Consider the following 27,317-nt stretch of genomic DNA (forward strand, 5'->3'; position numbering starts at 1 on the left):
AATTTCACCTAATGAAGGTGTCTTCTAGGTTTATATTTCTCTTCGAATGTCTCTATTTCATCTTGGTTCCTTTTTTAAAAAAGATTTATTTGAGAGAGAGAGAGAGAGAGAGAGTACAAATGAGTGCGGGAGGGGATGGGCAGAGACAGAATCTCAAACAGATTCCCCATTGAGTGTGGAGCCCAGCAGTAAGGCTTGATCTCACAGCCCTGAGATCATGACCTGAGCCGAAATCAAGTTAGATGCTCAGCCACCCAGGTGCCTCTCATCTTGGTTCTTGAAAGATACTTTTGCTGGGTATGGTATGTTAGGTTGTCAGTTACTTTTTCTCAGTACATAGAGGACAAAGGAATGCCACTGCCTACTGCCTTCCATTGTTCTCAAGAGTGTGCTCTCAGCCTAAAGGTTGCTCCTTTGAAAGTAATCTGCCTCTTAAAACGAAAAAAAAACTATCTAGATTCTCTGTCTTTGGTGTTCCACAGGCTCACTATAATATGTCTAATTATCTAATTATGTTACTTGATTTGTATATATTTTTCATTTTTCCTGTTTAGGACTCATTAGTATTTGGAATCTACTGGTTAGTATCTTTTATTAATCCTGCTTCTGCTTCATTCTTTCTTTCCTCTCCTTCTGAGAATCCAATTCTATGTTATAACTTTCCTCCCAGTCTTTCTTTTATATTTTACATTTTACATCTCTTTCTTCTTGTGTGTTTTCTAAATAATGTCCTCTAACCTGTCTTCTATTTCACTAATTCTCTCTTCATCACTAACTAATTTAACTTTAATTAGGCTTTTATTTCAGTTATAACAGTTCTCATTCCTAGATGTTCATTTGGCTTTTTCGTTTTCTTTTGCTAGCTTAAATTTTCTTTCTGAACACAATAAACATAATTACTTTGTATTCTGTTATAAATACTTAAATACAATAATTTATAAATACAAATACTTTGTATTCTGTTATAATTCTAACAAATGAAATCTTGATGGGTTTGTTTTGTCATGTTAATTTTTGATCATGGTATGTAGTCTCCTTTTATACTTAGTAATTTTGGATACTGAATTGCCCATATTCCTTGGAGAGTTATTTCTGGATATTCTTTTAGAACTGCTTTACTTATCTCCAAGGCAATTTCCTTGAGAATACTCCGATGGTAGTATACAGATTGGTATACTTCTGGTTCAACCTTACACAAGGGTGGAGCCCTCTAGTAGTCTAGCTTTTGAAAAAGAGGGTATATCTTATTACATTCCCCACCTGAGCAGTCCTTGGAATTTGTTTTCTGTTCTCAGGGCCCACATGGTCATGTAATCCAAAGTTTGATTTTACCAGGTTCAGACAATAGTTTCAAAGTAAAAGTGGCTTGATGCTCCAGGTTTTCTCATTCACTTAGATTTTAGACTCAGAAATCTTTACTATTTGCTAGATATAGATATGTGTTAAAGGAGGACTTAAAATACAGCTATTTCAGCTTTTAAAATTATTTTCAGCTAGAAAATACATCTTGATTTTTGAATTTTGAATATTACTTTTTTTAAAGATTTTATTTATTTATTTGACAGAGAGAGACACAGCGAGAGAGGGAACACAAGGCAAGGGGAGTGGGAGAGAGAGAAGCAGGCTTCCCACGGAGCAGGGAGCCCGATGCGGGGCTCAATCCCAGGACCCTGGGATCACGACCTGAGCTGAAGGCAGACGCTTAATGACTGAGCCACCCAGGCGCCCTGATATCTAATATTACTTGATATGGAAATCAATATTTGTTCTTTGATTATGACTACATGAACTGTGATAATCTAAACTCTATATTCACAAATGGGCCATGACTACTTTTCTTTTCTTGAATAATTTTTTGTTTTCCCTGGGATTAATAATTTTTTTGTATTTTCATGTTTAGTTTTCTATGTCATGAATTCAGTCTCAAATTCTCGGTTATTTAAATCTCCTCTCTGTAATTTAAGATGCATAAAAATTCCATCAAATTTAGGCTGAAAATGAGGTGCCTAGGTAGCTCAGTCAGTTAAGTGTCTGCTTTTAGCTCAGGTCATGATCCCAGGGTCCTGGGATCAAGACTCACATCAGGCTCCCTGCTCAGTGGGGAACCTGCTTCTCCCTCTCCAACTCCCCTGCTTGTGCTCTCTCTCTCCCTCTCTCTCTGTCAAATAAATAAATAAAATTTTTAAAAAAATTTTAGTCTGAAAATATTTTCCTGGAGATTTTTGATCTGCTCTAGCCTAGACTGGTTCCAATGACCAATATGCTTCTCTTCTAACTTTTTTTCACTCTTTGTTTCATGTTTCCAAGTATTTCTCTTTCTAGGCTATCTCCTCTTTTTTTTTTTTTGGAGGTCTAGTAAATTTTGAAGAAATTAGGCATGGGAAGTAAATTTTCTGAGACTTTGCACTCAAAGTCTTTTACATGAAAACACCTATCTTCTATTCTTACACTTCATTAGTAGTTTGGCAAGGAATTCTAAGTTGAAAACCATTTTTCTTCAAAATTTTGAAGACATTGCTCATTTAATATCTGTCATTGTTTTTGAGAAGTCAGAAGCCATTCTGATTCCAAATTGTTCTTATTTGTCCTGTTTTGTATTTCCTCTCTGGAAGTTTGAAGAATCTTTTGTCTCTAGTGTTATGAAATTTCACAGTGATGTGTGTCCTTATGTTTTATGGTAGGTGATATTTGGTAGGTCCTTTCTATCAGAAACTCACATCCTTCAACCAAGATGTCCATCAACAGATGAATGGATAAAGAAGATGTGGTATGTATATACAATGGAATATTACTCAGCCATCAGAAAGTATGAATACTTACCGTTTACACTGACATGGGTAGAACTGGAGGGCATTGTGCTGAGTGAACTAAGTCAATTTGAGAAAGACAATTATCATACGGTTTTCACTTATATGTGGAATATAAGAAACTGTGCAGAGGATCATAGGGGAAGGGAGGGGAAACTGAATGGGAAGAAATCAGAGAAGGAGACAAACCATGAGAGACTCTTAACTACAGGAAACAGAGGGTTGCTGGAGGGGAGGTGGTAGGGGGTATGAGGTAACTGGGTGATGGACATTAAGGAGGGCAAGTGATTGAACACTACATCTGAAACTAATGATGTACTATATGTTGGCTAGTTGAATCTAAATAAAAAAAAGAAAAAAGAAACTCACATCCTTCATTTTGCAAGACAATTTCATGGGCCATTTTTTTTTAAGATTTTATTTATTTATTTGACAGAGAGAGAGAGACAGTGAGAGAGGGAACACAAGCAGGGGGAGTGGGAGAGGGAGAAGCAGGCTTCCCGCAGAGCAGGGACCCCGATGCGGGACTCGATCCCAGGACCCTGGGATCATGACCTGAGCCAAAGGCAGATGCTTAAAGACTGAGCCACCCAGGCGCCCCTTCATGGGCCATTTTGTGGTTATGTCTTCTCTTCTGTTTTCTTTGTTTAGTCTTTCTAGAACAGCTATTATCTGAGTGGTAGACACCCTGTACCAGCCCTCTGATTTTCTTATCTTTTCTCCCTTATCTTATATTTCTTTTTTCTTTTTGCTCCCCTTTCTGGAAGACATTATCTTTATTTCCCATTCTTTCTCTGTTGAGTTTATAATGTGTGCTATATTTTTTTCAGGGTAGTTTTTTTTAATGTTTCTTTTTATCCTGTTCTTTGTGTGTATATACAATATTTTCTCCTGTATTTCAAAATATATTAACAAGGGATTATTTTGAGTGTTCTCCTTGCAGAGTCTCCATTCCACTTAAGTTTTTCTGCTTGTTTTGATCTCTATTTTCCATTTTAGAGGAATTCCTCAGACGTCTGGTGCTCCTTGGTTGTTTGCCCCTTTGGGCCATATGACCTATTCCAGATCTCAGGTCACCATTCCCAAAACTACGGTAGTCTATTGAGCCCAGTTCAGGAAACACGGATCTATGCCACCCTAAATAAATGGGAACTTTATCGGACCAGGCATAGGCAGGAGTGAAACAGACAAAATGGTTTTCATAAGCCCCACCCCATTCCTTCCTCAGGTTTCTTCCACAACTCTAACTCTCCTTCGTCCTACCACTGTCCTTCAGGACCTTTCCCATGGCTCCTCCTCAATAGAGCCACTTCAAGTAAAAAAAATCTGGTCATATTATTAATATACAGTATGAATGACTGATAAGACTAAATATGTTTTCTGGTATTTAGCTTTTAGAAAAAGCATTTCTTGGGGATAAACCAAAGGAATAGACTCTCAGGGTATAAATTAGTCAACATCAAAGCAAATCAACAGAAAGGTGTGAGAAAATAGTTCCCTTAATAAAAACAAACCTCTTGTCCTACAAGTCTGGCAATGGATGGAGAATCTCCACTATGTGGATGATGGAGCAGAACATCATAATCCCAACTGTTGTGCTCCATGATACACTTCCCCCTTCAGGATTTCCCTCTAATTATCCCTGCAACCATTCCCAGGCCATAAAGAGGCAGAGCTGATTCCCTTTGGCATTGTGGTTCAAGAATGGACAATTCTTTTTCCTTGGGACAATATCCCAAACAGACCAAAGTGGCAGCATTCATAAAAGATTTTGCAAATGTCTTGGGGTGCCTGGGTGGCTCAGTAGGTTAAGCGTCTGCCTTCGGCTCAGGTCATGATCTGAGGGTCCTGGGATCGAGTCCCACATCAGGCTCCCTGCTCAGTGGGGAGTCTGCTTCTCCCTCTGCCTGCCACTCTCCCTGCTTGTGACTCTCTCCTGCTCTCTCAAATAAATATATACAATCTTAAAAAAAAAAAAAAAAGAAGAAGAGGGCAAAGTGTAAAGTGTTAGAAAGATGTAAGCATTTTGAGTGCTTTGGTTTTGGCCTCAAGACAACTGAAATAGGTGAGATTAGTAATTAAATTTACTTTTAGCATGAGTCCAGGGTGGCATAAATCTTGCTGTAGAAATTCCTAACAAGAAAAAAAAAACCATCTTGGAGATTGGAATTCTAAGTTTTTGTTAATACAGCAGGAGAAAAATAGAAAAGAACACAGCATGTGAATTATTAGAAAAACAATTAAGCCAGGACTCAGGAGAGGTCTCATTTAGCCCCAGCCACGGCACCAACTAACTCCGTGGCCTGAGAATTATTATTATTTAACCCCTCCATCTTCATTTCCTCATCTATACTATACAGAGGCTAAAACCAGAGGGTATTTAACAGACCCTCTGGGCTGTATTGTAATTCAAGGGCACAGTTTTATCAAAGGACTCTAAATCTTAAGTCAGATAAATCAAAGAAAACACTACAAATACCAAGAGACAAATCTGACACGGTAATTAGTTTGCATTAAAATTTATCTAGAACTGACTGATATACATTCAGAAAATGAGAGCTAAATAAATACACAACATATCAGATTAAATTCTGCTTCAACTAGAAGCGAAAATGTTTTTCTTGTAGATAGTAAACATAAATGGATCAACTGGAAACCATACAAAATCCTTCCAAAGCAACCATAAAAATTTAACTGATTTAAACTGTCACTTACTAATGCCCTTTCACTTATGTTCTCCAATGAACTTGCAGTAGCCTTACAAGATAAAACAGGAAGCAAAATAAGCCTTCCTGAGCTTTTTGTGATTATAATGTTGAGTGACAGATTCTCCAGAAAGAACAATGGACAATGAAATAGGCTGGCCAAACTAAACACTTTCTGCCAGCAGACTGAGGCTTTATCTCAGCCAAGGAATCATTTTTACTCCATGAAAAATATCTAAAATCGTGCCAAGTTGTATCACTGCCACTGAAATTGGAATGGCTTCAACATGCCATAAAAACAGTGACACTTAAAGAATTGCTTCAGCTAAATCATGTTGGAGGGAAAATAGATGAACAATCTCATTGTGTTATATGTCCTTCAAAAGATACAATCAACACAGGTAATCAGGGGCGCCCCTCATACTAGTATTACCACCTGAGATAAGCACACCTGGATCCTCAGGAACTTTTTGTTCTATGCTGACTAAAATGAAGTAATTAATGCCATTGGGAAGGGGGCTAAAATAATATATTCAAAAGGAGCAGCACCAGATAGCCAGAAATACCAATAAAAGACAAAATCAGGAAGTAAGACAGAACCAGTGTGCACTATGTGAGACATCATTTTCCAAGAATTTAGACCACCACAGAACAGCATAGTTACTTACAGGACATAATAATCTGCAAAAGAAATCTAAACTATTAAATATCTCAAGAAATACCTGAGAATCTGGTATGATCTTATACATACTTGCTTAAAAGTTTTAAAAAGAAATATACCAGGGGTACCTGGGTGGCTCAGTCACTTACCATCCGACTCTTGATCTTGGCTCAGGTCATGATCTCAGGGTCGTGAGATGAAGCCCTGCCTCAGGCCTGGCACTGGGTGTGCAGACTGCTTGAGATTCTCTCTCCCTCTGCCCCCCCACCCCACTTGCTCTCTCTTACTTTCTCCCTCTCACTCTCTCTCTCAAATAAATAAATTAAAAGAAATACACCATATTTTTTTTCTTCTTACATTGTCCTTTAGTTTTTCTGTAGTGACTACATAATGGAGAGATGACAGTCAATGTACTACAAATAGAATTTGACATCTTAAGTGCAGAATTTAAAGTTCAGACAAAGAACAGCCAAATAAACACAAAGAATCAAAGTTCAGATATAACCAATACGGAAACATTTTCAGTCTGATAAATAACATACACCTGACTTGATTATTTTCACTGTCTCGGATGATGCCAAAGTCATTTATCTTTTATTTCATTAGCTGTTTTGTACTTAAATTTTAATATGTGGGTTCAGCTATCTGAGACTCCACAATGCTTCAAATAACCAGTGAGGACATAACTTGGTAGGGGTTAGGGGAGAAGTGATTTATAATATCCTCTCCTGTTTCTTTGTTCAAAAGATCTCTTGGCCTCTGATGGTTACCAGAAGGGAGGTGGGTGGGAAGATGGGTTAAATAGGTGATGGGGATTAGGAGGGCACTTGTGATGAGCACCGGGTTATGTATGGAGTGTTGAATCACTATATTGTATGCCTGAAACTAATACTACACTGTAGGTTAACTAACTGGAATTTAAATTAAAACTTTAAAAAAATAATGAAGGCAATTCCTTCTCCAAACTACAAAAATGTGGCAAATCAATACAATACTTTGTAATACAATAAAATTATGTTATACTTACTGGAATCATAAAAAAAGAATGTGAAATGATATCTATTACTTAAAAACTTTAGAAGCCTATTCTAACTCCCAATTTAGGAGTAGAATGAATTAAATAAACATATTGTTCTCTCTGTGACAGAGGGCTTAGGGTATGTAAAAAAAACTTCCAGAAACCTTCAACTGAAACTAAAAACTACTGTGACTTCAGTTTGGTTTTATGCTAGCTGGGCAGTACTTTTAACAATGAATCACTCTCATGAATGATTTTATTTAAAAGGCTCTGTGTTAATTATTAATTGCTCATACAGAACCCATAGGGGATTTAAACCATTTTTTATTTTCTTAATTCACCAGCCAGGACCCTACATACTAGGGATAATGCAGCTGGATTGGAAAAATGACTTCTTGTCTCACTTGTTTCAAGAGTTTAGAAGAATTTTTATATACACAAAAACAGCCCCAACAATATTTAAGAGTAACATTCATTCTGGAAAAATTGGGATGTGTCAGGAGTAGACAGGCTTTATGTTATATTAATGAATTGTGGTTTTAATTTTTTTGAAAGCAAGATACTAAACCAAAAATCAGGGGGCTGCTTATTTATTTCTTTAAATACGCCAAGCAATCAGTCTCTCCTTACATTTATCCCTTAGGCTTGTAGGGTTTGGGGACCTTCCCATCTAAACTATATGTTCTTTGATCTAATTTTTTACTTTGAATTCCTGTTAAGGAAAAGTCTTGCTATTAGTTTCTCTGAGACACTTCAATACTTTATATGTTCCTGCTGGACCACAGGGGCATTACCAAAGCAGTAATGAAGGCTGACACTTCAGGTGGGAATATAACTCAAGGCAAGACCAATAAAGGGTCTTTTGAAGATATAGGTTATTGGAAACTGTGCCCACTGTCCTAATCTTAGCATAAATTAAATGTAGTTGTATTAATTAACAGGTCTTAATGTCTGCTGTCTTAAACAATGTTTTAAAACCATAGGGATTTGATTCAAATTAAGTCTTGGGCTCTCTGAGACCTGACCAAAGGAAGAAAAATGAGTGCCCCCGAAGATCTGAAAACATAGGCTTGTAACCTCATTAGGCAAGCTTGAAGGCTTTTATCAGTTCTCCTCAGGCAATTCAGTGTTTTTTTCCCGTGGTCATCACCCTGAAGCACTATCTCTTTCACATAATTCACACATTTGGCAAAAATATGTGGAAATCATGGGTAAAGTTTACAGCTTGGTTAAAGTAAAAAACTTTATTTAAAAGGATATGCCTGTTGGAATTGCTAACATATATAAATACACAATGCTAGGAATTTTTAACTCCAGTCTCTCCTAATCACAAAGAAAATTGAAAAAATTTTTAAATCATAGTTTTAAAAATGTGATTTAATTTTTTTTAATTTAAATTTTAAAATGAAAAAAATTAAATCACAAAATTTTAAAATGAAAATTACAAATAATTATAATAAACCTAAAGCATTTGTTTTCCACTGACAAATTAGGCAGCATACACAAAACCTCATACCTATTTTGGTGTGATGTATGTTGTCACTTCGCTGCCCAAGGGACGGGTTTACCTCACAGGAATTGTCCTCTCAGAGCCATTCTGAAGACCCTTGGGACCATGTGCCTGCAATTTCTGGGACTGGCCTCTGGATGGCAGTATTCTTTTTAATTGGCATCTTGGTCAAGCCCGTTTTTCTAAGTTGCAGGCGACTCAGAATCATCTCTTTTCAGTAAGCAATGTCTTAGTGTTCTCAACTCATTATTAGCTCTGTGGCGTAGAGCAAGTCCAGTAACGTCTCTGAGCCTCAGTGTCCTCCTCTATAAATGGAGGATTCTATTCTAAGCTTTGCAGGTAGCCACAAGGATTAGAGATGATAGTGATAATTATAGGAACACTATTATTTATTGAAAAGCTACTGTGAATAGGCACTGTGTAGGAACTTTACAAATGATATCTCACTAAGTCCTTCCAACTGTCCTATAATGCAGGTATTACTACCCTATCTTTAGAGATAAGAAAACTGAAGCCCAGAATAATCAAGCATGTAGCCTGAATTCCATAGCAACTCAGCAGTGACCTGGAATTTATCTTTCTAGCATACGATACAAATAAAATGCCTAGTAAATCGCCTTGTGCACAGTAAATATTAGTAATTTTTAACCATTTTTACTATTGTTATTGCCACATTTGATTTTATATAGCTGGTGCCTAAAAGACATAAGAATTTTTTTAAATATTATTTCTAAGAGGACTTAAAATAGATATAAAAATCTATTATGATCTAGTTGTTCAGATATCCTCATTTTTCCCAAAGTATATTTGAGCAGAGAATACAAAGGCAAAGAGAAGATGCATACATGGAAAGTTTATGGTCAATTAAATGTGTGAAATGCTATATATTGTATTCTTCTCCTGCAGAGTCACAAGAAATATTAGCATATTAAAGACTCGGAGATGTCTTTCAGTAAAGGAAACTATTAATCTAGTTTAATCCAAAGCTTTCAAATGTATTTAACAAAGGAATTATTTCTTCACATAATATTTATGACCATCCTTTGAAACCGGTGCTCTCTGGAAAACATTTGAGAAAAAGGAATCTATCGAAATTCCTCTTCCAAGTTGAGCATGTAATATTTTGATGGCTCTTCTTTTTCTGCCAACTCCCCACTGTGGATGTGCTGGGAAATGTCAGAGCTGACAATAAAGTTCTTCTGACCCTTAACTGTTAAACCCAAGTTTTTCTTAGGCTTTTCTCATAGCAGCACAACATTCTTTCTACTTCTCTCCATAATGCAGCCGCAGGTAACATCCCAAAGCTTTCCTGAAACTCCTGCTTATAGTCTTTCTTAGCTCTCCTTATACACCTTATCTTCTGCACCATTCCGTTGCTTCAAAAGTTCTGTTGATTCTAACTTGCTATTTAATTTGTCATGTGCTTATCACTTCACAATTAAATTGTAAGTTCCTTGGTGTCTGGAACCACGCACTGTGCGGCCGTGTGTCCCTAAAAGAGCACGAACACCGCGCATTGCTCATCCGATTGTTCAACAAATATGCACTAAACATCTCTAATGTGCCAAGCTCTGTTCCAAGTGCTGGGGGTATAGCAGTACCCCTACAAGGTCATCAGCACTCCACTCTGGTAGAACTTTCTTGTACTGGGGGACATACATAAATAAGTCTCTGAGTAAATACACAATGTAATGTCAGATAAGAATAAGTTGTATGGCGGTGTCTGGATGGCTCAGTCGGTTAAGCGTCTGTCTTTGGCTCAGGTCATGACCTCAGGGTCCTAAGATCAAGCCCAGGGTCAGGCTCCCTGCTCAGTGGGGAGCCTGCTTCCCCCTCTGCCTGCCACTCCTCCTGCTTGTGCTTTCTCTCTCTCTGGCAAATAAATAAATAAAATCTTAAAAAAAAAAAAAGAAGGAATATTTAAGCTGAAATCTGAATAAATGAAAAGGTCCGAAAGAAGAGTGTTCTAGACCAGAGTAAAGGGCCAGGGCAAAGGTTGAAGGCTGGTTCAGTTTGCTAAGTTGGAGGACTAGCAGAAGGTCAGTGTGGCTGGAACATGCATAATTAGGGCAATCAGTATGATAACAAGTTCAGTTCATTCGTGGTGGGTATGAGCCAGACTGCAGTAAGGAATTTGGACATCATTTTAGGTGATATGGAAGCCACAGAATGCTGCAGACATGAGAACGAGCTGAGCATGTTTCCATAATGTTAGAAGACCACTCTGACTGCAGGATAAAGAATGAAATGTAGGGGGTCAAGGTAGGAATCAGGGAGGCCAGTTACAGGCTATTTTAGTCAACAAAGCAAGACATGAGGGTGATTTAGACGAGGGTGGTGGCAGGAGAGCAAAGGAAGGAGACAGATTGTGGATGTACTTTGACAAGAGACAACAGGACTGGCTGGCTTGAGCAAACTAGAGGATGGTGATATTTCCTCTACGGGGATATCTGGGAGATCAATGATGCTGGGAGGAAGAGTGAAGAAGGGAATCGAGAATCCTTCTGACCGTGTTAAGGGTGAGAGGTCTACAAGACATCCAGGAATATGTGTCATTTTTACCTGATTCGGGAGCTCATGGGAAAGAGCAGGGCTAGATGCAGACATGGGAGTAGCTGGCACAAAAACAGTATTTGACATCACGGGCACTGCATCATCTAGAGAGAGATTGTAATCCCAAAGCACCTGAGAGACTGACACTGAGAAAGGGAGGCCAAAATGGGGGGCAGAACCCCAGGAGGATGTGGTGTGGAAAAGTCCAAAAGAATGAAATGCAGCTGGAATGAAGGAGTAGTCACTGAGTAAAATGGCAAAGATCCAGCTGAGGACAGAAGAGGACCCATCGAGTTGGTCCCCATGGAGGCAGGCAGAGCAGGTTCAGGGGAGCGGTGACAACCAAAGCTGGGAAGAGTGCGTTGAAGCCTTGGTGAGGACTGGTAAACATTCAGTGTAGATAAACTCTTCAAAACGATCAGCTGTGAAGAGGAGCAGAGAAGAGGGGGACAGGAGCTGGAAGGGACATGGAGCCAGGAAAGGGCTTCCCTGACCCCAGGGTGGGAGGAACTCCACTTTCTCCGCATAGAGTCAGAAGGGATGATTAACGGTGTGGAAGAGAGGGACTCTTTAATTATCGTAGATTTTTCAATGTATTTGATTCACATTAGACTGAACTGTCACAATCAGCAAGCAATAAAACTGAGTGGTAATAACAACAATATTAACTTGTGTTTAGTGCTTATTATGGGCTAGGCACTGTTTTATGTGCTTTTTATAGATATTAGCTTCTACATTCCTCCAAATAACTGTAATTGTTCTCACACAATACCCGATGCGGAAACTGAGATATGGAGACGTTGGGTAACTTGTCCAGTGTCACGGATGCAGGAAGTGACAGAACCAGGATTCACACTCAAATGATCTGACTCTGAGGCTTTAAGTACCAGGATAAACTGGCACAAGCTTGCACATCTGCTGGCATTTCCTCAGTTCGTGACCCATTTTATGACTCACCAGCTCTCAGTTACCTCTTTTTTCATCCGGGCACACAGTTACAAAGGTTGGGAGGAACTGCTTTTTACCTCTTTCTCTAGTTAGGGCAAACCTATGAGATGGCCCATCCAATTAGATGTGGGCACAATTCTATCAAAATTGCCCCTTATAGAATATTTATAAACATATGCTACATACTAAAATATAATTTTAACAGCATACTTTTTTCCCATACAAAGTATTCCTCCTATAGACACATTAAATATTACTTCAATGGCCACATGGGATTCACTTGTTGGGATATACCACAGTTGACTTCAAATGTGTATGTGTGTGGGCTTATTAATTTATATAAGAAGGCCATGTTCTTGGCAGAAAAATTAGAAAACACAGCTTAGCAAAAAGAGCTCCACTCATTCTTTCACTTAATAAATATTACTACATGTCCTTTTTATGTCATACAACTATTACAAATCATGCTTTCAAATGCTATTTAAAAGCATGAGGAAAATGCAAAGGAAGAATTGCAGGATATAAAACTATATAGAAAGTATGTGAAAAAATTAGTAAAAAACAAATCACATACACACACACATGAGAGAGAGAGAGAGAAGGGGGGAGATATCTAAGCAGTAGTTATTTCTGGATGTGAGATATTAAGGATGATTTTTATTTTCTTCTGCTTCCCTTTTTTTACCTTATTGTTCTATAATGAACATATATTACTTTAATACTCAGAAAAATGTTACTTCAAAAATTAAGTATTTCTACATATTATGCTGAGAGCACATGCATTACCAGACATCTGATTTGAAGCTAAAATGGAATCCATTAAGATAGTAAGTCATAGGGGGTATGAGGACATGTTTATTATTTCAATTACTCAAAATAATGCTCCGAATGATTCCACTGCCAAGAGCACTATTCAGGATGTATGTGTGTGTGTGTGTGTATGTGTGTGTGTGTTGTGGAGTACCACATAATTATCCACGCTAATTAGTATATATTTAACAAATGATGGACAAGTAACATGGAGCTTTGTTTCCTGCCGCTAGATCTACCCAGGAGAGAAAGAAACAGAGAGAGAGATCCAAGAGATATTTTCAAGGAAAAAAAAATTCCCTAAAATATAAGTAGAAAATTCAGATACTTTCCTCTGTCCCTTTGTTCAGGCTACCCTTTCAGATGCCTCTTTCCTCTAAACTTTTTCATTGTAAAAAATTACAAATACTCTAAATATATATATATATATATGAGTGCTTAAAAATATATACAATAAGCCTCACATTCCCATCACCCAGCTTCAATAATTATCAACATTTGTAGGATCTTTCTTTCTAATTTGCTTGTCTTGCATTGGTAGGAAACAGTAAAGTTACGAACAGGAAAACTCTGCAGAAAACATTTTAAAGACTAAGCAAACGAGATGGATTTTTAAAACCTCATGGCCCAGAGCTAAAACTAATATGTGAAGGAGTCTCCAAATAGTTTCTGAGGTCTGCTGATGCAGTCACCACCTCTCCCATCCAGTGTGCCCTTCCTCTCCAATAGCTAAATGGCTATGCATTATTATGCTTGGAAAATGGAAGAACTAAAAGAAAGAAAGCAATAAGAAATAAGAAAGAGCAAACTCTGTAGGACAGAACTGGGGGAAAGAGGGAGCATTCACCCAGGGAAAGTGTGGCCAAGGAGACAGCCTGGGGATGAGCCGGCAGCAGGCTGGGCAGACCCCTCCCGAGTACAGAGGTCACCAAGCAAGGCTAGTGGGGCACTACCAAACTACCACCTGGTTGTACCTACCCAAACTGTTGTCGCTGCTCGTAGGCCAGGAGGCAATTCTATCCCTCAGCTTCTTCTTTTTACAGGAGTTGTCTGACTTCTCAGAAAGACCTACTTCCTCCTTCCTAATTTCTCGAACGAGCTGCATGCGGCACCGTGTAAAATCCTGAAAGGAAATCTTCCCATGTTCATCGGCGCCCAACTGGTTCATGATCTCAGCCACAGACTCTTCCATATTCAATTGGCGACAGACCATCAACAAGTCATTTCTACGGGAGGGTTGAACAGAAGAAAACTCGTTAGGAGAGACACTGAGCTAGAGAACGTGGTTAATGGGGGAGAAAAGAGCATTTCTCGAATATATCCACACAGAGGAAACCTATTCCCAACTCCCTTTTTGCTTCTAGAAAAGTGGTAAGTGTGCAAAAAGACCTCTTTCATCTGGGGGATTCTAGACATGAACTCTATTTAATTATTTGGAAGAGGGGGGCAACTCTGAATCCTTTGGTTCTCTTTTTCTTCCTGTCTCCACTCTCCCTCCCCGTCTTTCTTTCCAAAAGCAATGGAGCACCTGTCGAGTGTAGCCCTGACACCTCACTGCAAGATAAACTTTCAGAACATAGAAAAGACATTGTTTCTACCCTTGGCAGAGTTTAACATCTAGTCCAACTGTAAAAGAACAACAAAAATTTTAACAAGCTTGTTTTTCAGCTTTCTGGACCAACCAGCAAATTCTAGCACTTCTTTAAAAGGCTATTTAACCCCAACTTTCATTACTCAGTGCTTGCCCACCTCCGGTTTTTCCTGATTTTCTTTGAGTATTTTCCACCTTCCCATCAGCAGTTAGCCCTAAGACCCAGAGAAGGGGTCAAAATCCCAAATGTCTTCCAGAACTAGGACACAATGTAAATATGTAAAGTTGGTTGTTCTAACACAGGAGAGGTTGGTCGAGTCTGGTGCTGGGCTATAGAAGTATATCCAGCCTCGGTATGTTTTCAAATTTAAAAAACAAAAACAAAAATAATTAAAAAGGAACAAGAACAACAGCACTATGTTGGCCAAGAGCAATTACCTAGAGGACATCATTTGGCCCCCAACACATAAGTCTTATTCTTTTCAATCTGCACTCTTTGAGGAAACATTTTGTTCATATTGCTCCAACTGTACATCTCTATAAAGGTCAAAGGATCTTAAGAACTGGAAGAGACATTAGAAACTCATCCATAGTCACAAACAAAGCTAACTAGTGCTCCTGGTCTCAATTTGCCACCAAAGTCCAATCATTTTGAGGACATGAGCAATTTGATGTTTGCTGATACATGAAACCTAACCATGCAAAGAAAGACCAACTGCTGTCTTCCAGCCCCCCATTCCCGCTCCTGGTTGGTGCTACTATGGTCTCCCCACTTTCCCTGGGCACACAAAATTGTAGATAATTTTAATATCTTCTCCTTCACTCCATCTTCCCCTTCATTTCCCCCTCCCTGGTCCCCAGTGTCCAATTTATTATCAAATTTTTGTTGGCCCTGTCCCTGAAATGCTTTTATATTTACTCTTAATTGGGTTTTTCAGGTATATTACACTAGTTTCTCAAACAGATCACCCTGCTTCCATATGCCATCCCATTTTCATGTTTCATAAATCTTTTTTACATGTAGCTACATGTTTTATTTTATCTTGTGTATATGTGTGTACACATATGTGTATCATGTATATTTGCCTATGTGTATACATTTATACTTTTTTATGTGTAGGGTAGATGAATAAATAAACATACACATGAAAGTGGGGACAGTAGATTAAATTATTATTTTTAATTTTTCATTCCCCCGTAGTAGTAGTATACCTCCACACCCTTTCCTTGGCCTCAGGACTAAGGACACTCATGGCAGGTATGTCTTTCCTTATCCCTTAACTTCACGCTTGAAATCGAACTTGCTTTGGTACCCTGGGATGTTAGCAGACAGATGTTTATACGGTGGGGCTTGTCCCCCGCCACTCCTGCCATCATTGTGAAAAGAATGAGCCCCGGTGGCCATTAACCCTCTAGCCTGGGCCCCAAGATGAGCCGTCTCAGCCAACCTATAGACCTGTAGCCTAAGAAGAGCCACTCCAGCTGACGCCACAATGTGCAATCAAGGATAAGTCCTTGTTTCTGCCAATGAGACTTTGTGATTGCTCCCCAGCAACAACTAACTGATACACTAGAACAATGTTTTGTTTTAATGCACTTATATGCTTATCTTTTTTACCCTTCCCTGAGTACAACCTAATATACTAAATACATAATGAATTCCTACCATGCAATAAGAGAAAGATGACAACCCAATTGCAAAGTGGGCAGAAAATTAACATAAAAGAAAACCCAAATGGTTAAAAAAGATGTGAAAAGACTCTCATCTCAATCTCACTACACATAAGGAAAATGCAGATTAAAGCAAACAATGGAATACCATTTCAATACCAAGACGGTTGGCAAAAATGACAGTCTGACAATACCAAGTGTTAACAAGGAAGAAGAAACTTTCATGGGTTGTAGGTGGAAGAAAACATGGTACCATCTCTTTAGAAAGGATATGGGCAACATCCAAAATAGCAGAGTTAAACACACATTTCAACCAGAAATTCAACTTTTAGTTGTATATGTTAAAGAAACTTATGCATGGGGGTGCCTGGGTGGCTCAATCAGTTGGGCGTCTGCCTTCAGCTCAGGTCATGATCTCAGGGTCCTGAGATCGAGCCCCGCATTGGGCTCCCTGCTCAGCAGGAAGCCTGCTTCTCCCTCTCCCTCTGCCACTTCCACTGCTAGTGCTCTCCTGCTCTCTCGTTCTGTCAAATAAATAAATAAAATCTTAAAAAAAAAGAAAAAATTATGCATGGCTACAAGGAGAGATGCACAATATGTGTGACAGCAAAGATTTGGAGAGTTTAATAATAATATTAATGGTCATACTGATAAGAATAGCTAATGTACATTGGATGCTTACTGTGTGTCAGGGTCTGAGCTAGTGTTTTAAATATATTAATTAATGTAGTTAATGTAATTAATATACTAATTAATTTTTAATTAATGTCAACCCCCCATGAGGTTGATACTCTTATTAGCTCCATTTAATAAGTGAGGAACTTGAAGAACAGAGGTGTGCAGGAAATAGTCTGGGTGCCTACCAAAAGACCATGAATATATAAATTGAGGTTCTGTCAGTTAACAAAATACTATAGAATAAAGTTTTTGAAAGAAATATAGGTACAATATATGATCATAAATAAATCTCAAAAAGAGTGGTGAGTAAAAACCTCAAACTGAAGAATAATATGAACAGTAGGACAGCACTTACCTAAAGTTTAAAAATATGTAAAACAACACTATAAATTATATATGGATTTACACATAGGCAAGTAATAAAAACAAAACCAGGAAGCATAAATATCAACTGTGAAGTGGGGAGCGAGAGAGGAAAATAGGACTGGGGAAGGGGATTTAACGTGGATATGTAATGTCATATTAAAAATCATAGGCAGGGGGCAGAGCAAGATGGCAGAGGAGTAGGAGACCTGGATTTCATCTGGTCTCAGGAATTCAGCTGAATAGGGATCAAACCATTCTGAACACCTATGAACTCAACAGGAGATCGAAGAGGAGAGTAGCAACAACGCTCTGAACAGAGAAGCGACCACTTACTGGAAGGTCTTTTCTGATTTGTATAGAGAACATTTGCTGGGGATGTTGTTAACCTGTTAGCATTTTGTTCTCTCATTCATCTATTCTCCTCTGGACAAAATGACAAGACGAAAAAAATCACCTCAGCAAAAAGAACAAGAGATAGTACCGTCAGCCAGGGACCTACTCAATACAGACATTAGTACGATGTCAACCCAGAGTTCAGAATCATGACTTTAAAGATACTAGCTGGGCTTGAAAAAAGCGTGGAAGTTATTAGAGAAACCCTTTCTGGAGAAATAAAAGAACTAAAATCTAAACAAGTCAAAATCAAAAAGGCTATTAATGAGGTGCAATCAAAAATGGGGGCACTAACTGCTAGGATAAATGAGGCAGAAGAGAGAATCAGCGATATAGAAGACCAAATGATGGAAAATAAAGAGTCTGAGAAAAAGAGAGAGAAACAACTACAGGATCACAAGGGCAGAATTCGAGAGATAAGCGATACGATAAGACGAAACAACATTAGAATAATTGGGATCCCAGAAGAAGAAAAAAGAGAGAGAGGGGCAGAAGGTATATTGGAGCAAATTATAGCAGAGAACTTCCCTAATGTGGGGAAGGAAACAGGCATCAAAATCCAGGAGGCACAGAGAACCCCTATCAAAATCAATAAAAATAGGTCAACACCCCGACATCTAATAGTAAAACTTACGAGTCTCAGAGACAAAGAGAAAATCCTGAAAGCAGCTCGGGAGAAGAGATATGTAACCTACAATGGTAGAAATATTAGATTGGCAACAGACCTATCCACAGAGACCTGGCAGGCCAGAAAGGACTGGCATGATATCTTCAGAGCTCTAAACGAGAAAAATATGCAGCCAAGAATACTATATCCAGCTAGGCTGTCATTGAAAATTGAAGGAGAGATAAAAAGCTTCCAGGACAAACAAAAACTAAAGGAATTTGCAAACACGAAACCAGCCCTCCAAGAAATATCGAAAGGGGTCCTCTAAGCAAAGAGAGAGACAAAAAGCAGCACAGATCAGAAAGGAACAGAGACAATATACAGTAACAGTCACCTTACAGGCAATACAATGGCACTAAATTCATACCTTTCAGTAGTTACCCTGAATGTAAATGGGCTAAATGCCCCAATCAAAAGACACAGGCTATCAGATTGGATTAAAAAACAAGACCCATCAATATGTTGTCTGCAAGAGACTCATTTTAGACCCAAAGACACCCCCACATTGAAAGTGAGGGGGTGGAAAACAATTTACCATGCTAATGGACACCAAAAGAAAGCTGGGGTGGCAATCCTTATATCAGACAAATTAGATTTTAAACCAAAGACTGTAATAAGAGATGAGGAAGGACACTATATCCTACTTAAAGAGTCTATCCAACAAGAAGATCTAACAATTGTAAATATCTATGCCCCTAACATGGGAGCAGCCAATTATATAAGGCAATTAATAACAAAAGCGAAGAAACACATTGACAGCAATACAATAATAGTGGGGGACTTTAACACCCTCCTCACTGAAATGGACAGATCATCTAAGCAAAAGATCAACAAGGAAATAAAGACTTTAAATGACACACTGGACCAAATGGACTTCACAGACATATTCAGAACATTCCATCCCAAAGCAACGGAATACACATTCTTCTCTAGTGCCCATGGAACATTCTCCAGAATTGATCACATCCTAGGTCACAAATCAGGTCTCAACCGGTACCAAAAGATTGGGATTATTCCCTGCATATTTTCAGACCACAATGCTTTGAAACTAGAACTCAATCACAAGAGGAAAGTTGGAAAGAACTCAAATACATGGAGGCTAAAGAGCATCCTACTAAGGAATGAATGGGTCAACCAGGAAATTAAAGAAGAATTAAAAAAAATTCATGGAAACCAATGAAAATGAAAACACAACTGTTCAAAATCTTTGGGATACTGCAAAGGCAGTCCTGAGAGGAAAGTATATAGCAATACAAGCCTTTCTCAAGAAACAAGAAAGGTCTCAAATACACAACCTAACCCTACACCTAAAGGAGCTGGAGAAAGAACAGCAAATAAAGCCTAAACCCAGTAGGAGAAGAGAAATAATAAAGATCAGAGCAGAAATCAGTGAACTAGAAACCAAAAGAACAGTAGAACAGATCAATGAAACTAGGAGCTGGTTCTTTGAAAGAATTAACAAGATTGATAAACCCCTGGCCAGACTTATCAAAAAGAAAAGAGAAATGACCCAAATCAACAAAATCATTAATGAAAGAGGAGAGATCACAACCAACACCAAAGAAATACAAACAATTATAAGAACATATTATGAGCAACTCTATGCCAGCAAATTAGATAACCTGGAAGAAATGGGTGCATTCCTAGAGATGTATCAACTACCAAAATTGAACCAGGAAGAAATAGAAAACCTGAACAGACCTATAACCACTAAGGAAATTGAAGCAGTCATCAAAAATCTCCCAACAAACAAAAGCCCAGGGCCAGATGGCTTCCCAGGGGAATTCTATCAGACGTTTCAAGAAGAATTAATACCTATTCTCCTGAAATTGTTCCAAAAAATAGAAATGGAAGGAAAACTTCCAAACTCATTTTATGAGGCCACCATTACCTTGATCCCAAAACCAGACAAAGACCCCATCAAAAAGGAGAACTACAGACCAATATCCTTGATGAACATGGCTGCAAAATTTCTCACCAAAATACTAGCCAATAGGGTCCAACAGTACATTAAAAGGATTATTCACCATGACCAAGTGGGATTCATCCCTGGGCTGCAAGGCTGGTTCAACATCCGCAAATCAATCAACGTGATACAATACATTAACAAAAGAAAGAACAAGAATCATATGATCCTCTCAATAGATGCAGAAAAAGCATTTGACAAAGTACAGCATCCTTTCTTGATCAAAACTCTTCAGAGTATAGGGATAGAGGGTACATACCTCAATATCATAAAAGCCATCTATAAAAAACCTATAGCCAATATCATTCTCAATGGGGAAAAGCTGAGAGCTTTTCCCCTAAGGTCAGGAACGCGGCAGGGATGTCCACTATCACCACTGGTATTCAACATGGTATTAGAAGTCCCAGCCACAGCAATCAGACAACAAAAAGAAATCAAAGGCATCCAAATCGGCAAAGAGGAAGGCAAACTCTCACTCTTTGCAGATGATATGATACTGTATGTGGAAAACCCAAAAGACTCCACCCCAAAACTGCTAGAACTCATACAGGAATTCAGTAAAGTAGCAGGATATAAAATCAATGCACAGAAATCAGTGGCAGTCCTATACACCAACAACAAGACAGAAGAGAGAGAAATTAAGGAGTTGATCCCATTTACAATTGCACCCAAAACCATAAGATACCTAGGACTAAATTTAACCAAAGAGGCAAAGGATCTGTACTCAGACAACTATAAAATACTCATGAAAGAAACTGAAGAAGACACAAAGAAATGGAAAAACGTTCCATGCTCATGGATTGGAAGAACAAACATTGTGAAGATGTCAATGCTACCTAGAGCAATCTACACATTCAAAGCAATCCCCATCAAAATACCATCCACTTTTTTCAAAGAAATGGAACAAATAATCCTAAAATTTTATGGAACCAGAAGAGACCCCGAATAGCCAGAGGAATATTGAAAAAGAAAAGCAAAGCTGGCGGCATCACAATTCCAGACTTCCAGCTCTATTACAAAGCTGTCATCATCAAGACAGTATGGACAAAAACAGACACATAGATCAATGGAACAGAATAGAGAGCCCAGAAATGGACCCTTAACTCTATGGTCAACTAATCTTTGACAAAGCAGGAAAGAATGTCCAGTGGAAAAAAGACAGTCTCTTCAACAAATGGTGTTGGGAAAATTGGACAGCCACATGCAGAAGAATGAAACTGGACCATTTCCTTACACCACACACAAAAATAGACTCTAAATGGTTGAAAGACCTAAACGTGAGACAGGAGTCCATCAAAATCCTAAAGGAGAACACAGGTAGCAACCTCTTCGACCTCAGCCGCAGCAACTTCTTCCTAGAAACATCGCCAAAGGCAAGGGAAGCAAGGGCAAAAGTGAACTATTGGGATTTCATCAAGATAAAAAGCTTTTGCACAGCAAAAGAAACAGTCCACAAAACCAAAAGACAACCGACAGAATGGGAGAAAATATTTGCAAATGACATATCAGATAAAGGGCTAGTATCCAAAATCTATAAAGAACTTATCAAACACCCAAAGAACAAATAATCCAATCAAGAAATGGGCAGAACACATGAACAGACATTTTTCCAAAGAAGACATCCAAATGGCCAACAGACACATGAAAAAGTGCTCAACATCACTCGGCATCAGGGAAATCCAAATCAAAACCTCAATGAGATACCACCTCACACCAGTCAGAATGGCTAAAATTAACAAGTCAGGAAACGACAGAGGTTGGCGGGAATGTGGAGAAAGGGGAACCCTCCTACACTGTTGGTGGGAATGCAAGCTGGTGTAGCCATTCTGGAAAACAGTATGGAGGTTCCTCAAAAAGTTGAAAATAGAGCTATCCTCTGCCCCAGCAATTGCACTACTGGGTATTTACTCCAAAGATACAAATGTAGTGATCCGAAGGGGTACGTGCACCCCAATGTTTATAGCAGCAATGTCCACAATAGCCAAACTGTGGAAAGAGCCAAGATGTCCATCGACAGATGAATGGATAAAGAAGATGTGGTATATATACACAATGTAATATTATGCAGCCATCAAAAGGAATGAGATCTTGCCATTTGCAACAACGTGGATGGAACTGGAGGGTGTTATGCTGAGTGAAATAAGTTAATCAGAGAAAGACATGTATCATATGACCTCACTGATATGAGGAATTCTTAATCTCAGGAAACAAACAGAGGGTTGCTGGAGTGGTGGGGGGTGGGAGGGATGGGGTGGCTGGGTGATAGACATTGGGGAGGGTATATGCTATGGTGAGCGCTGTGAATTGTGCAAGACTGTTGAATCACAGATCTGTACTTCTGAAACAAATAATGCAAGATATGTTAAGAAAAAAGAAAAAGAAGAAGATAGCAGGAGGGGAAGAATGAAGGTGAGTAAGTCAGAGGGGGAAGAGGAACCATGAGAGATGATGGACTCTGAAAAACAAACTGAGGGTTCTAGAGGGGAGGGGGTGGGGGGATGGGTTAGCCTGGTGATGGGTATTAAGGAGGGCACGTTCTGCGTGGAGCACTGGGTGTTATGCACAAACAATGAATCATGGAACACTACATCAAGAACTAATGATGTAATGTATGGTGATTAACATAACAATAAAAAATTTTTTTAAAAATCATAGGCAGACATGACACAATGTTAACATCCTTTCAATCTGGGTAATGGGTATGTATGTGTTCCTAATATACTCTGTAATGTTCAGTATTTTAAATATTTCTTAATTTAAAAAATCTAACACATAGACAGCTAACTCAAACAGAATAAATCTGGTCTAAGGCCGTGGTCAAAGGGTAAAACAATTAAAATGAACCATGTCATTCATATCTGTAAGCACTTACAGGGCATGTCTCTTGGGATTAATCAAATTAGATGACCCAAATGTCATTTTGGAAATTTTGTTCATCATTACCAACTACAGAACATTTGATTATTTTTCCTGACATGATTATCTAAGAGTGGTATTACTTATTGTGAAATGGTCAAATTTCTCAATACAGTTTTCCAAACATCCCTTGAGAAACATCTACCAATTTACAGTGCCAGCAGCAATGTTTGAGCTGCCCACACTTGAGCTAAGTTTCTGGGGAGCGTAGTCTAATTCCCTGTCGCTATGGCCTCACTCTTATTCTCTGCGAAGTATCCATACCACAGAACCCCAGAGACAGTTTTCTCAGCACTGCCTGCGTCCTTCTCAAAACTTCTCCCCTCAGCCTGGGTAACAAGCCGTCTTCCAGTTTCCTCCCACCTCGATTTGACTGCTCCTTCAGAATTCTGGTTCCAAATGTGCATATTACCCAAGGCCTTGTCCACTGCTGTCCGTTTGGTCACCTTACAGGCTCTCTGTGGGGGCCTTAATCTAAATGTATGGCCCTATCTATCCCTAGGCACGCCGACTCCCAAATCTCCATGGCCAGTTAAGTAGCAATGCGTTTTCTACTGGGAAGCTACGTTTCGGTGTCATACATTTACCCTGAACTCAAAGTCCTGAATTGAACTCATCATCTTTACCCCTCCCCAAGGTTCCTTCTCCCATCTACATAGATTACACCATCCAGTCACCCAAGCCAGAAATCTAGAAGCTTTCTGAGATGTTTCTTTCTCATCTGTCCTCACGTGCAAGCAGTCACCAAGACGAGAGATTCTGTAGTCTAAACAGTGCTCCTATGCATCCCATCCCAGAAACACTTGCCACTTGCCATTTTCCATCTGATTTACCACAGTAGTACAGTTACTGCATCTCCTCCTTTCCAACAGGCAGCCACCAAATTACTCTTGCCTGCTTAAAATCCTTTATTTGCTCCCCCCAAGACTTTCAGCTCCACCCCCGATGTTTCTCACATCCTAGCCAAGGCCCATCAGAATATGGCCCAGTCGCTCTCCTCACCCTATCCTCCTGCCCAAGCATGCAACCTGCGTTCTAGCCCCACTGGATTTCTTTTAGTTTCCAGGAGAGGCAGTGCTGTTTTAGATGCCCATGCTCTGCATGTTTGTCCCTCTGTTTAGGGCATCCTTTCCTTTCCCTTTCTTCAAACTCCCACCCGTGCTTTATAATCCACTTGAACAGCATCTCCTCCAAGACCTTCCTTAAGTCTCTCAGGTAAACCCCCGGCCTATTCAATGTCCCTTCTCTGTGTTACTAAAGTACCTGTGCTCGCTTTGATCACATACTCCACTCTACAGTAATTATCAATTTATTTTCTCTTTCTTCTACTGGCAACTAAGGCCTGCAGCCAAATCCAGACCATTGCCTGTTTTCGTAAATCAAGTTTACTGGAACGCAGTACCCTGTCTACGTATTGCCTATGGCTGCTTTCTCACTATAACAGCAGAGTTGGACAGAGACTATGTGGCTCATAAAACCAAAAATATTTACTATATGGCCCTTTACAAAAAAAGTTTGTGAGCTCCCCTACCAGATTATATATTCATAGAGAACAGGGTTCATTCTTTGTTCATCTTCAAAGCCCTGACACCTGAAATATAATAGATGCTAAATAAATTGAGTAGGTAAATAAAATGTTAGATTTAAGGTACAAAGAACCTTCAACCCCATTTCTCCCTTGCTGCTTGTACATCTTAATTTGCAATCACAAATCAAAACAAAACAAGTTGGTATCACTAGGTCTTAAAATACCTTATGGTATATATGCTAGCTGCATACCCCTCAAGGCTTTCTATGCTGGTAGTACTCAACTCTGGCAGCACATCATAATCACCTGGGGTGGTTAAAACATATTGGAGCTCAGGCCCCATGGCTGAAAACTAAATCAGGATAGGGCGGGACGCGCAGCATCAGTATTTGCTAAAAGGCTCCCTGAGTGCATCAGAGTAGAACTTTGGTTCTACACTAATAGTACTGAGGAATGAGGGCTTCAAGGCAACTCAGAAATCTTAGCAATAAAAACCACCAAACACACTAGATTGTGATAATTTATATATTTGCAAGATGAAGAGAAATAGATATTTTAGAAAAATTATCTATAGAAGTGGAAACAAAAAGGATTCTCCTAGAATTTAAGCTCCATGAGGATGAGAATTTTGTCTGTTTTGTTCACCATTGTATTCCCATTACCAGGAACAGTACCTGGCATATAATAGGTGATCATAAATAAATGATGAATGTATAAGTAATTTTTTCATTTGCTTTTGATCAACCAGAAACCCCTGATTGGAAATATTTCATTTAATTGAAATGTTATATATATGGGGGCGCCTGGGTGGCTCAGTCGTTAAGCGTCTGCCTTTGGCCCACATCATGATCCCAGGGTCCTGGGATCGAGCCCCGCATCGGGGTTCCCTGCTCTGCGGGAAGCCTGCTTCTCCGTCTCCCACTCCCCCTGCTTGTGTTCCCTCTCTCGCTGTGTCTCTCTCTGTCAAATAAATAAATAAAATCTTAAAAAAAAAAAAGAAATGTATATGAAGAAGGAATATATATGAAGAAGAAGAAATATATATGAAGAAGGCAAATTGGCAAATATAGTGTTCAGTTAATCAACAAACAACTTCCTTTAGGGGAATAAACATGTTCTACAATATAAAACGGTGCTTCGGGGGGCACCTGGCTGGCTCAGTCAGTACAGCACGTGACTCTTGGTCTTGGGGTTGTGAGTTCGAACCCCACATTGGGTGTGGTGATGACTTAAAAATAAAATCTTTAAAAAATAAAATAAAATGGTGCTTTGGTGTTAAAGAGGAAGGCAGAGACACTGCTATGGATAAATGCATCCCAGCTCCTTTTAAAAATTCAGTCTTAATTTTTTTAAAAAGGTTAGTTGTACAAACAATACAATTTAAAAATGGGCAGAAGACCTGAATAGACATTTTTCCAAAGAAGACATACAGATGGCCAACAGATACATGAAATGATGCTCAACATCACTATCAGCAGGGAAATGCAAATCAAAACCACAATGAGTTATGACCTCATAGCTGTCAGAATGGCTAGAATCAAAAAGACAAGAAATAACAAGTATTGGCAAGAATGTAGAGAAAAAGGAACCCATGTGCACTGTTAGTGGGAATGCGAATTGGGGAAGCCACTGTGAAAAACAGCATGGATGTTCCTCAAAAAATTAAAAAAAGAAACACCGAATGATCCAGTAATTCCACTACTGGGTATTTACCCAAAGAAAACAAAACATTAATTTGAAAAGATATGTATGTCCCTATGTTTACTGCAGTATTATTTACAATAGCCAAGATATAGAAGCAACCCAAGTGTCCATCGATCAATGAATGGCTAAAGAAGATGAAATATTACTTGGCCATAAAAAATAATGAAATCTTGCCATTTGCAGCAACATGGATGGACCCAGAGGGTATAATGCTAAGACAAATACCATATGATTTCACTCATAAGTGGAATTTAAGAAACAAATGAACAGACTTAAAAAAAAAAAAGACAAAAACAGACTTAAATATAGAGAACAAACTGGTGGTTACCAGAGGTGAGGTGGGTAGGGGGATGGGGGAAATAGGTGAAGGGGATGAAAAGCACACTCCTGGTGATTAGCACTGAGTAATGTACAGAATTGTTGAATCACTATGTTGTACACCTGACACTAATATAACCCTGTATATTAATTATATGTCAAAATATTTTTTAATTAAAAAATTTTGAGGGGCACCTGGGTGGCTCAGTTGGTTAAGCGACTGCCTTCGGCTCAGGTCACGATCCCGGGGTCCTGGGATCGAGTCCCACATCGGGCTCCCTGCTCTGCGGGAAGCCTGCTTCTCCGTCTCTCACTCCCCCTGCTTGTGTTCCCTCTCTCGCTGTCTGTCTGTCAAATAAATAAATAAATCTTTAAAAAAAATTTTTTTTGAAAAGATCAGTTGTAGTTTGTAAACACATGGAATGAGATCATGAAAAGCCATGAAAGAAAAAGAAATACCATAACAAACAAAACGGCATATGACATGCATTCTAAGAAATTAAGTGG

At 38.9% G+C, this 27,317-nt stretch overlaps 1 protein-coding gene across 2 annotated transcripts in view; it reads right to left on the reverse strand.

The window, feature by feature from the left end:
• Positions 1 to 27,317, reverse strand: part of MCC (MCC regulator of Wnt signaling pathway) — a 388,904-nt gene that overhangs the window by 300,928 nt on the left and 60,659 nt on the right. For both annotated transcript variants that reach the window (XM_028102838.2, XM_088023429.1), the window contains exon 2: positions 13,991 to 14,238. In XM_028102838.2, the coding sequence (XP_027958639.1) occupies positions 13,991 to 14,238 (248 nt within the window). The remainder of the gene's footprint in view (positions 1 to 13,990; positions 14,239 to 27,317) is intronic.

Source organism: Eumetopias jubatus, unplaced genomic scaffold (assembly GCF_037043125.1).
Source record: "Eumetopias jubatus isolate StellerSeaLion01/CBP00866 unplaced genomic scaffold, mEumJub1_p1.0 scaffold_5, whole genome shotgun sequence".
Classification (NCBI taxonomy): Eukaryota; Metazoa; Chordata; class Mammalia; order Carnivora; family Otariidae; genus Eumetopias; species Eumetopias jubatus.